Source organism: Temnothorax curvispinosus, unplaced genomic scaffold (assembly GCF_003070985.1).
Source record: "Temnothorax curvispinosus isolate PA1 unplaced genomic scaffold, ASM307098v1 QBEX01004975.1, whole genome shotgun sequence".
NCBI lineage: Eukaryota > Metazoa > Arthropoda > Insecta > Hymenoptera > Formicidae > Temnothorax > Temnothorax curvispinosus.
The window spans coordinates 24,776-37,041 of record NW_020214755.1 but is presented as its reverse complement, the minus strand read 5'-3'; the positions used below and the strand labels follow the sequence as shown (position 1 = coordinate 37,041).

The following is a 12,266-nucleotide window of genomic DNA, read 5'->3' as shown; positions in this document are numbered from 1 at the left end:
GCGGCTTAACTCGACGAGTTTTATATTTAGTTAGGCAACAAAATTTTGACACGTTCTTCAATGTGTATAGAAGATAATAAAAAAAAATTACTGGTGTTTCATAAATATTTTGTTAGAAATTAATTCCTGAAAATTATCCTGAAACACACTAACCCCTTAAATACACTGCTGTCGTAGTTTTACGATATAAATGCGTGATTTTTCAGAACGATTGTACACCGATAAACATGAATGGATAACGGTAGATGGGAAAATCGGCACAGTCGGTATATCGGATTACGCGCAGGATGCGCTTGGGGACGTGGTGTACGCGCAGCTTCCTGATGTAGGATCCACGATCAAAAAAGATGGTATAATAGTTGATATGATGCTTTCTTACTTAGCGCGACCAAATTTCAAAAAAACTTCAGAAACAACCAGTAGTGCGATTCTGCAACTCGTTATGCGTCATATTTTGTCATGTGTGCCATTCTCAAATAAAGACATTTCGAAAAAATTACTATAGATCGTTTCAGAACACTTCGAAAATTGACCGAAAACTATCCTTTTCCCTCGACAAGCAATAAAATGAATGTAATACGAAAGCTAGTCATGGGCTTGCACATAAGCCTGCATCGTATTACATTCATTTTACGGCTAAGTATTTCCGAGTTTATTGTCGAGGGAAAAGTATATAGTTTTCGATCAATTTTAGAAGTGTTCTGAAACAATCTGTAGTGATTTTTTATTGAAGTGTCTTTTTATTTGAGAATGGCACACAAAATAAGGTGTCATTTCTCGCCTCTGACATCACAATCTCACAAGATGTCGGAAAGAGCCCAGCACGGGGATTCTCTAACTCCTTAACGAGCAGTTTTGGTATCGTTGCGCAGGTATTATATATGGTAAAAAAGCTGCGTTATATTGTCGTTGCGCAGCTTTTTTTTATCATATAGTACACGCGCAACTGTCGTTATGAGCACAACGACAGCATAACGAGTTACAGAATCGCACTACAGGAGCCTTAAAAAGATTACCTCTAGAAACATAAATTGGAATTTCTTATCGAAGAAAACTCAGTTGTGTTCTAATTTGAGGATGTACATTTTTTCTTATTTTTTAAAATTAATTTTATGACGAGGCTCTAAGATATCCAATCCAGAAAGGAAAATTAGATAATAAAAACTAAAGTGTTGATAAAACGTAAACTTAATCATTATCTATTGATTTAAGCTTAATTTTCCTTTCCTTATTTTTACTTAGAAATCTGTAACACCCTATATAACACTATAATCTTAAAATTTAGAATGGAAATTTGAATGCTTTTCATAGTTTATGTAATTATGATTTTTTTAGAGGAATGTGGAGCCTTGGAATCGGTGAAGGCAGCTTCAGAACTGATAAGCCCGGTCAGCGGGAAAGTTACGGAGAAAAATGAGGCAGTCGAAAATAAACCCGGGTTAATTAATAAATCTTGTTACAAAGATGGTTGGCTATTCAAAATAGAATTAAGCGATCCAGATGAGCTTAAGAGCCTAATGAATGAGGAGGCTTATAATATGTTTTTGAAATCAGACGCGCATTAAGTTTATATGCTAGAAAAATTTCCTCTAACGTAGAATTTGAATCAGTTATAACTGTATTTTTAAGAACTGTAATTTCTATTTGAAGATACCATTCGAAATTTTAATGATGTTGTAGAAACACACATGAAAGATATCTTGCTATAATTGTTCGTACAATATATTGATCAGCACGATTTAATTAAAACTTAAACAGAAGTTATCTGTTAATATGTAATTTGATGTAGACTGCAGAAAGTTGTAAAGAACGATATCTTTGCCTTATTATTTGTACATAAACAAGAATTCGTACAAAATCCAAAATGCTGCATTCATTATAAATATATCATTGCGTTTATGGAAAATAAGATGTTATATTTGTACCTTAGTCACATTAAGAGCAGTCACAACTGAAGTTACATCTCGCGCGCATACCGAGTATCTGTCATTTCATTTAGCATTTTTATAAGTAAAAATAATGAAACATTAATTTATGAAAAAGTTAGTGCAAGCAAGCATTTAGGGCCACTTCGACCAAGCTCTGATTAACTTAATCGTTTTAGTCCATTGGAAATGACCAATCACATTTTTTCTAACACGTCAAATATGATCTTAACTAATCCACGTTAGAGTACTGTCAAAAATTATTTACTGCAAAATTAAAATAAGTTGTAATGTTAATGCATTACAAAAATGTACAAAACAATTCAACACAAAGATTTTAATACGTAAAGATATTGTGTTTTAGCACAAGTCATAAATTGGTATAGATTGCGAGATAGTTGCAATATTTTTATTAGTCACTGTGCAACGTTCTTCATTTTGTATTTATACAAAGCAAACAAATATATTATATATATATATATATATATATATATATATATATGTTGTTTGATAATACATGAATAACAACATTCGAGAGTTACGAATTATGATATTATTCTTTTTTTCTTTCTTCGAGCGCACAAAGATCTTGAAATTTTGTAATAATTGTATATCTTAATAAGAATGAATAATCGCAAGATGCTACTTCTGAATTTCACAAAATAGTATATCTATTGATCTTATATTATTTTCAACTCTCCGAATATTTCGTAATCTGATAGCAACCCTAAAGTTTCAAAATAAGAGAAGTAATATCATCATGGGTTTCAACCAATATAATATATAAAAAATAGTACTATGTTAGCTCTCTAGAAAGGAACAATTATCTGTTAATAATAAAGATATATTTACAGTCAATTAAATTTTTCTACATAATTTACAATTGCCAACTGCTATAATGGCAGTGTTAACAACGCATATTTTTCCTTTAAAATTTTTAATTTTATTCCAATGATTTATTGGATCAAAAAATCACGTAGATATTAAATTAGGTTATTTTCCAATCATAATTGGTAACTGTACATATTTAACATAAAAAAATATAAACAACGCTGTAATTATCATATTTACTAATTACAATTGTTAATAAATGTCTTGTAACAGATGGAGTCGTTAATCGATGTATATACAGAATGAAGCATTTAGAGCGTGACATTAATATTTTAGGAAAGTGCCAATTTTAGAAAGAAATGTTTGAAGAGTAAAAGTTGCGGAATTTCGAAGAGAACATATAGCATTTATAATACTTAATGTCATTTTCGCGGAGTAACAATGATCATTTTTTCTCGAGAGTATATTTTTTAACATTCGAGTAAGTTTTAAGCGCGCATACAGAGTTTTTATATTCTTGTATTAATAAAAACGTGCTTGTGTGTAAATGCTTCTGTATTTTGTATGCTATCTGTAATTTTATTTTACATGTATTCTCTTCATAAACTTACACGTTTATGTTACTACATGATTATAGAGTTCTTGGATAGATCCAACGCACTTACATTAATGTTAAAAGGATTATACCATGAATTTGTCTTGACTTTGGTCTTAATTTAAATTCATTAGAAAAGATAATAAATGTTTCATCAGAAAGGAAAACATTAAAATATTATCGTTTGCATGAAAATGGCATGTTTCTTGTAAAACTGTAAAACTATTATTTTCGTTAAATACTCCCTTCAAAGGAAATGTTGTCCTACAACATTTATGAAAATGCCTTTTCCTTTTAAAATTAAAAAAGGCAATTAATATGTCACGCTTTATATGCTTTATTCTATAATACAAAATATATACAGAGATAATTAATTTCGAGCTATCTTATTTCTTTTTCGACAGAGCTTTTTTCTTATTAACATATGATAGTGTTTGCGGCTAATACGACTTGTTCCAAAATTATCAGACCGACACGTTCAGCAGGAGGTCTCAGAGATGAAAGAAGAACAATAAATAAACGATAGCGTAAACTCGTCTTACCCAAACAGCAATGCATGATTTAAAGCCACATTTTTCAATTGTGAGACAGCAGTAACTAACACATGGTAAACGACAGAATTATGAACTAATTTGCAGAAATACAATAGTAATATTTAACTAAGAGCTAATAACGTGTGGACATGGGTACGATACTTTTAATAAGTTGTATTACATCGTAGTTTCTTAACGTGTAATTATACACACTACACGAATAAAAAATATCTGTTTATGCATTCATTCGTTCCATTCAAATTGCTATCTGGGCGTCTATTCTGAGGTATGTGGTTACTAAAAATGTAAAAATATAAAAACTTAATACAAATATGAAGAGGTAGTCATCATTCGTGTCGTGAGTTAAATAAAAATAATCTTTTTCTTTCTTTTCTCAAAGAAGCGTTATTGTAGATGAGAACAATGATAAGCCTAGGCTGCTTCCAATTTCGTGTTTAATGAAAAATTGAACGATTTGAAAATTTGGGAACATTTGCATATTCTATATCGACGTATAAAGTCAAAACTGACAATGGACACAAATCTTTAGTTGCGTGATAAGTACATGCGTTGTCCTCGAGGAAATATTTAATTCCATTGGTAATAATACTCGTTACTGTTCCTCTTGATTTGATTTAACACTCGAATCTTAATCTAACACGAGACATCAAGTTCCGCGCTTGTCAACAAGCACTTTACACCTAGTTAAATGTATTGAAAGATCGGTGGAAAAAGTGAAAGTAGTAAAATAGCCTTTTTTTTGCAGCAGGTACGTATTTGATACGTGAATAAAAACAAGAAGAGTCGCAACGGATAATATTATCAATCCACCGGTGCAAAGAAAGATTTCTGTCTCTGTTGTCACATTTAAACTTTGCATCTAATACAATATGTAATTTCCAATGGCTTCAAATACCACAGGCGTCGAAAAGACAGCCTTCACAGCACTGAAGAATTTCTGACTATTGGCTAAACAATAATAATAGTAATTAATAATAATAATAATATATTTAGTGAAAAATTACTACTTTTGATCGCTATCTTAACATTTACTAAATATTTTTTTCTATTTAACAATTGCGATACGATTAATATTATCTTATGCATTTAGAATTAATTGCTAGACAATATAGGACCACATAAACCTTGCTCCAATGATTCTTTTATTTCTTAAACAGAATCTTTATTACGATACAACATACAATAGTAAAATATCGCAATTTGTAGTTATTCCTTTCCGCCACCTATTTGAGAAGTAATAAAGAAAGATACATGAATAAGATCCTAAAATTAGTGAAGACATTTAAGTAGCTAATGATTTTCCTCAAGTAAGCAACAGAAATATATTTATTTCATTTCATTATTCAACTATACACAAAATATTGTAATTACAATATTTAACATGATCTGTACTTTACAACATAATTGGAATGTGTTAACTAGTATTTACAATGTAGTAGCCCCGCTGTGTGCAAGTGTGACAAAAATGCAGATTTTTTTTCTTTATAGGAAATCCTAAGGATGCCCAGGTGGCCGTGCGACAAACACATGTTATATCACATGCAAGTTCATTGTCATTCAAGTATGCCCATTGAATCCCTTGCAGAAGCACGATTGATCTGGAGAGAGAATTTGATTCTCTTTTAGCGGTACGATATATTTCGTTCGAGTGAGAGCAAGGCTTCAGTGTGGTATGCTTAAAAATAAATTCGCCTCTAAGTATTAGAAAAATAGCTTTACTTATTTAGACAAAAGTTGCCTGCCCTTTGACCAATATTTTTTGTTAACCACCCTTTGTACTGTTTTCAAGGCATCTTGCTTACTGTTTCCCTGCGCTTATACCCATTAACAGGGGTAATTCTCCACGGATACATCTCTAAAACTTCAACATCAAATATAGAAAATATATGTCATTGTGTTTATATATTTAGATACACTTTATAATACATATATTGTGTGTGTGTGTGTATGTGTGTAAAGTATGTCTATACTTGATTTGTATGCCTAGGTATTTCATGAACCAGGGCCCCATTACTTGGTCCGATACCTTAGCAGCGTTTTAGCTCTTAATAGGTACTTTGAGGTCCACTCTGTCTCACGATTTAGGGGCGTTAACAAGACTTTCTATATATATATATTACATGTGTGTGCGTGCGTGCGTGTGTGTGTGTGTGTGTGTGTGTGTGTGTGTGTGTGTGCGCGCGTGTGTGTGTAATAACAGACTTCTTTTTTATTCGATGGCAAAAATTACCAAGTAAAACTGATCGTTTCATTTCCTCTTGGCGTGAAGCATCTCCATGAGAAGCGTTTGTGTTGGCGCGCCTCCATTACAATGTTTCTGATAAAGATGCTCTTCTCCCTTGGTTGCCACCTCGTGAATGTCCGGTAATACTGCTAGCAGCTTGTTAAATTTATCCTAGACAGATAAAAAATAAGGACAATTAAATATCTGGTTTAATCCGTTTTAAGACAAGTATAAGAGGAAACATTTCGCGATAAAACGCACCAGTACAGATGGGTGATGATGTAGCGTGTATTCCATAAGCGCCTGTTGAACTTGCTCGTGACCCTCTTGCACATGCTTCTTGTTTACTAATCCACGGACATCTGCAGCAAATTAAATATACGCACTTATGTAAAAGATACAAATTTGACTTGAATATTATGGGGTATTGGAACGAGGTATTTACTTGAAAGTGGAACAAAGAACAAAAAACCAAGTTATGATGCACGATAAATTTTACATCGTTGATGCGAAAGGTCTCTGCGATGCGATCTTTGCAGAAAGCTATATAAAACGTGACTGCATGGTCGCGTGGATCTTGCCAACTCAATTATCACCTGTTGTCTCTCAAAGCTCGTCGCTTACGAGATAGACATGGATGGACTTTTAATTTTACTTACCGTGATTTAACAGCATTAGAAATTTCATGCATATATATTCGGGGACGTCGAATTTTAGTTCCTGAAGCGTCTTGGACAGTTCCCTGAAGGTTTCGGCCAAGGAAGGAACGCCGAGTAGGCCGAGACAGAGAAGATCAAACTTTTGGCCATTGTGAAGGGTCGTCTCGTCAGGTAGATTATTGTGTAACCTGTGATGAAGGTGATCTAGCACCAACATATCCGACCAAGAGTGTTGCAGCAACTTCATTTGATCGTCAACCTAGCAAATAACATTGCCGTGCAAATGTTAGATATAATGACTAAATACATAGAAAAATATATGGTATATGGAGAGTAATTGTATTCAATTTGATATTTGTATTCAAACTTTAATATTAAAAAAAATCACATGATAGTACGATAAAATGTTTTCAGAGCTAACTAAATTAAAAAAATTCGTATGATAAATGGGAAAATTGCTAAAATTAGAATTTATAAATAAATATAAATAATTATTTGTAAAATTTTAATTGCAACTTACAAATAAATATTTAAAATTAGAATTCATAAATAGATATAAATAATTATTTGTAAAATTTTAATTGCAACTTACAAATAAATATTTGATAAACATTAGTTGTGTCTCAAATGTTTCATTAAACCAAGAAAATGTTTTTTTTTTCTTCTTCTTTTTTTTTTTTTTTTTTAAATGAAAAAAACCGCAAAATGTAGTTGGTATATGTGACTATTTATATTTATATTAGAGAAATAGAAAAGTGTTAAAAAAAGAATCTCTTTTAGAAGCGCGACACGATTTTAATGAGACTGCAGTGAAGATCAGGCGGCAATGTGTACCATATTGTCGACGAAAAGTTTCAACAAAATGGCCTCGATCTGCTTTGCATCGTTGTTAACAAATCCGCCGTGTTGGAGCAAAAATAAAAAGTTATTACAAAACGACCGGTTGAAGTATGCAATTTATAATTAACGCGGTCCCGCTTTGGGGCAACCGCCATAACCCAGAAACGTATCTTGTTATGACCTAGATATGAGGCGATGCTTGAAATCATTCAGTGATTGTGTAATGCCGCCGGTTACCTCACATCCCCGCTCATGGCACCAAGCAGACCAGGCAGCGAGTTATTTATCGGTAAGAACGAACTTTTCTCGTCGAGGAGATCCTCGACAAAATCGTTGCGGTTACTTCTAATGACGTTACATGTTGACGCCTCTCTCGTTCACTTTTGTATCAAAAATATCGTGGAAAAAGGCAACAATTTCGAATTCGTGCGATGATGGAGGAAAGGAGGGAAAAAAGGGACAGAAGACGTTCGTCGTTCTAGAAAAGACCCGCGGCGGTCTAGATGCCCGAGATACTCACTTTAAGATCTTTGAAGAACGTCGAGTTTCTAGCCCAGTCTACCTGCGAAAACAAATTCTGATCGAGCACTTTACACATTAATTCGAACAAGTCCACTTCACACTGATTATACGTTTGGTTTTGCAACAGTCCGAAGAGAGACGACTGCCACTCGCGGTCGTCGATCGACAATAAAAACTCCCTTATCATCGGGCTCTTGAGAGCGACGGGGGGGTTGGGCGCGTAGCTCGGCACCCCGCCATGCGGCTGGGCGGATTGTTCGCCGAAGTTGAAGACCTTCGTGCCGGGGGTGGTGGAGTTCGCGGCCCAGAGTTTACTGTCCAGACCCGGATTGAGATTGTGCAGGTGATTTCCGCCGCCTCCGCCACTGCCGCTACCTCCACCGGCTCCACCACCGCCACCGCCACCACCACCGCCGCCACCACCGCCACTGCCACCGCCGCCACTGGTACCGATGTTGGGTTGACTGGATGGCGCGATCAGCTGGTGCTGACCGGCCCCGCTGCCGCCGGCTTGCGTCGTGACCAGGCCCGCGGCCACGGTCGCGGGGGACGGGCTCGAGTCTGGCGACGAGGTCAGACTCGAGACTTGAGGTATTTGGATCTCCTGCTTGATGTGCATCAAGGGCGCGACCGCGGACGAATAGCCGGTCGGGTCTCCGAGACTGCCGCGTATCGTCTGGATCGCCAGTTGCCGTTGACGTATCAGTTGCAGCTTCCGCGCCCGGTCCCTCTTGTACATGGGCCCAAATTTGTTCCTACCGCCTCGCATTCTGTCTGCCCGTACGGCTGGAACAACAGGGAGAATTGCTGATTCAGCGCGGCGCGTGTGTATCATGTTTAGCAGGGGGTTTCCCTCGCTATTTATTCTTAAACCTTTAATTAACGCATAAAAGCCGCAATGTACGGAGCGTTTTCTTATCCTTGAATGGATTTTTCCGCTGGTCTACGCGCTGTTCGATACCGCCCGAAGGCCGCGAGTCGCACTTGATTTCTCAGGGAATGTAGGAAATGGAACATCATATTCAGGCGTCAAAGAAATCGATGTAAGAATCGATGTCTTAAGCAAGACCGTGATTATAAGTATTGTTAAATGTTCTCAGTAGATATTTAATTGTATTTATTATGTATTTGAAGGGGGTACAGGAGAAAAATGATCAATGTCTATCCGGAGTAATTTCGAGAAAAACGTAATTTTTTATTTCAAGACATCAGATATCTTAGAAACTTTAGAAAGCTATTTAAAAAAAGTACTGGCAGTGAATATTGGAATGCATATTTTACTTAGCGTTTACATTGTATGTTGGACTCCGATAATTCTTTCACAAGCATGTGGACTATGATCTTTCGGTCTTATTTCCAAAATGAATTGTAACTGATTTTGATCAAAAAGATAAGAATTATGAAAGTTCTTTGAAAATGTCATAAGATAGCATGATCAGGTCAATTTCGACAAAAAGTAGACTTTGATCGTTTTCCCTCTGTCTGTGCCCTTCATTTGTCTCCTTATATACATTTAGTGCAAATTTTATGATTCTGAACGATTCGACGTATCGCTCTTTTTGATAATAAAAATATTTTTCCTCAGCAAAGATTTAATTAAATTAATTGTTTATTTATCGTTCTCTATTCGGATTTAGTTTTAAATTTAGAATTTTCCTATTTGGTTGATAAAGACTCGGTGTAATTGAAACGTTTATTATTGTATTGAAGTTAATACAGGTGTCTTATTTAATATAATACCGTCGAATAACTTATAAAGGATGGAATTGATGAAAAAAATGTGTCAGATGAAAGTTGTAGGATTCGAAGAGGGCCAATAGACGATCTTATTAGATTTTGATTTGGGGCCCGTATTGGGTCCGGTAGAGCCCAAGTTAAGCTTTTTAAATGAAAACCCCTATTTTTTTTATAAATAATTTCAAAATCTAATAAGATATATCGTTTATTCAAACCATAAAATTTTCGGTAAATGTGTATAAAAGGTCAAACCTCACCGATTTTATCGCCACTTAAATATGTTATAGGGGAGGTCTTTCTGAATAATTCTACGTAAGAAAAAAGTGGGGGACGGTATTGGTTCAGAAAATACAACAAATTAGAATTGCAACGAATATAGTTCAACCGATACCGAATACAAATATTAGGCAAGGTCATGTGCCAAATAACTGAATATTCGGCGAATATTAGGCATGGTTTTAACGCTAACGCGGCAACGGCTCAACATGGTGGGCTCGCCTTCGGCTCGTGCGTCCACTCCGCACTCGTGTCCAATTCTCAACTTCCCGCACTTGGTACACACCCTATTTTATATTACAAAGTGGGTGGAAAGTGGCCTATCGCGCGCGCGCCATCTGGCGACGGATGGCCGATTCCGCACGCGCGAGAGATTTCTCACTTGAGGCCGTGCAGGAATGAGATATTCCCGCACGCAGTTTCATTATAGTTATTTGTGTAACAAGTGAGGTAAGATGAAAATTCCCGGTTGCGGAGTTTACGCACGAGCCGAAGGCGAGTGCGGTAACCGCACCCGGGAATTTTCATCTTTACACACGGCTTACACTCCCTATTTTATGTTGCAAGTGCCTGGAAAGTGGTCTATCACGCACGCGTAGCGTGCGTAATGGGGCACTTTCCGCATGCACGTGTTGCATAATAATAATTAAAACTATTAGTGTGTACTAAATCAATATGTAGTCTGTCTGAAAAGTAATGAGACTGAATTTTTTATCTCAACAACTTGTAACACTGTAAAAACGAGACTGCAGTAGACCGAGAGCTACATTTATACTCTACCTACAGTTAAAATTTTAATTTGATAACATTAACAACACATGTGATTCTACAATCATTTGTTTAACAGGTATAAGGTATAACTGTATGTTTGGGTGACGTGTCATGAAAATGGAACACAAGAAAATCGAGCAGTGTTAATGCGAACTTTGACACAGAAAATTCTGTGTCAAATTTCAGGATATCGCGACAGAAACATTTAAAAAGTTGACAGTGAAAATAATTGGCGATCAATTAAATTAAATTTGAATCACCAAATTGTTTATGTCATTGGTAGTCCACTCCAGAATCCATCTTCACAATTTTACCGCCACCTAAAAATTGTGCCCGGGATAGAACTTGATCTTTGTAAATCTGTTTCAACTTCTTAAATGTTTCCATCACATTGTCTTGGTTCCTAACAGCTTTATTTACTTAATATAATACACATGTTCATTTAAAATTATATATTTTTATTTAAATTAAGTAAAAATATCTAATTCCTAAATAAATAGGTATGTGTGTCATATTTAGCAAAATAAAGCTGTTAGGAGTCATACCTAATAATTATTTTTTTTGGATTTCAATATTTTTTTCTCAGTGTGTTTATACATATATATCAGCAAATTATTTCTCTTAGAACTAATGTTACTTTATAATGCCTAAAAAAAGTATTAAAATTGTGAAACTTCAATTTACTATTTCTTCTAAACCAATGCCGTCCCCCACTTTTTTCTTATATAAAATTACTCAGAAAGACCTCCCCTACAATATATTTAAGTGGTGACAAAATCGGTGAGGTTTGATCTTTTATACACTTTACCCAACTTTCATCTGACATACTTTTTTATCAACTCCCTCCTTTATGAGATATTCGACCGTACTGTTTTAAATGGGACACCCTATATATTAATTTAATTTTTTAACTTTTTTGCTCATTTATTGGCCCTTAATCACTTTACAGTATTTGATATATAGGGGGGAGCTTGGTTCCTCATTTAATTAAATTAAATTAAACTTTACCTCAGAATTATGGGTGAATATCTGAAAAACATAATTTTACATAAGTTTCGAAAAAAATACGTTGATGGCATTGAAAAGTTACGATCGGAAATGATCGAAGGACTAGAGATTTTCCGACGTAAAGCGACCCTATAAATTCTGAACGCAAAAAGCGGCCTGAAAGCAGTGATCAGTGTTGTTCGGTTTAATTCTAAAGAAAAATCTCTTTAGCGCGCGCGATCGAACGAAGCAACCTTGGGGAAGCGTAGTCTTCCGAGTCGGACGAAAGCGGAAGTCACAGCTAATCGCCGGATAAGTAGGACAAAAGCGTGAGAGTACGCCGCT

At 35.3% G+C, this 12,266-nt stretch overlaps 2 protein-coding genes across 2 annotated transcripts in view; one reads left to right on the top strand and one right to left on the bottom strand.

The window, feature by feature from the left end:
- LOC112454300 (glycine cleavage system H protein, mitochondrial) overlaps window positions 1-2,403 on the top strand; it is an 8,835-nt gene extending 6,432 nt beyond the window's left edge. Inside the window, exons 2-3 of the mRNA XM_025015597.1 lie at window positions 207-350; window positions 1,336-2,403. Of these exons, the coding sequence (XP_024871365.1) occupies window positions 207-350; window positions 1,336-1,565 (374 nt within the window). The 3' untranslated portion in view covers window positions 1,566-2,403. The remainder of the gene's footprint in view (window positions 1-206; window positions 351-1,335) is intronic.
- A 1,261-nt stretch (window positions 2,404-3,664) lies between these two features.
- LOC112454299 (nuclear hormone receptor FTZ-F1-like) lies at window positions 3,665-8,862 on the bottom strand. The gene is made up of 5 exons (XM_025015596.1): window positions 8,149-8,862; window positions 6,789-7,047; window positions 6,391-6,491; window positions 6,136-6,300; window positions 3,665-5,766 (listed from the first exon to the last, which is right to left on the bottom strand). Exons 1-4 carry the CDS (start codon window positions 8,767-8,769, stop codon window positions 6,154-6,156), a joined length of 1,128 nt encoding a protein of 375 aa, XP_024871364.1. The 5' UTR covers window positions 8,770-8,862; the 3' UTR covers window positions 3,665-5,766; window positions 6,136-6,153.
- Between the last annotated feature and the right edge of the window lie 3,404 nt (window positions 8,863-12,266).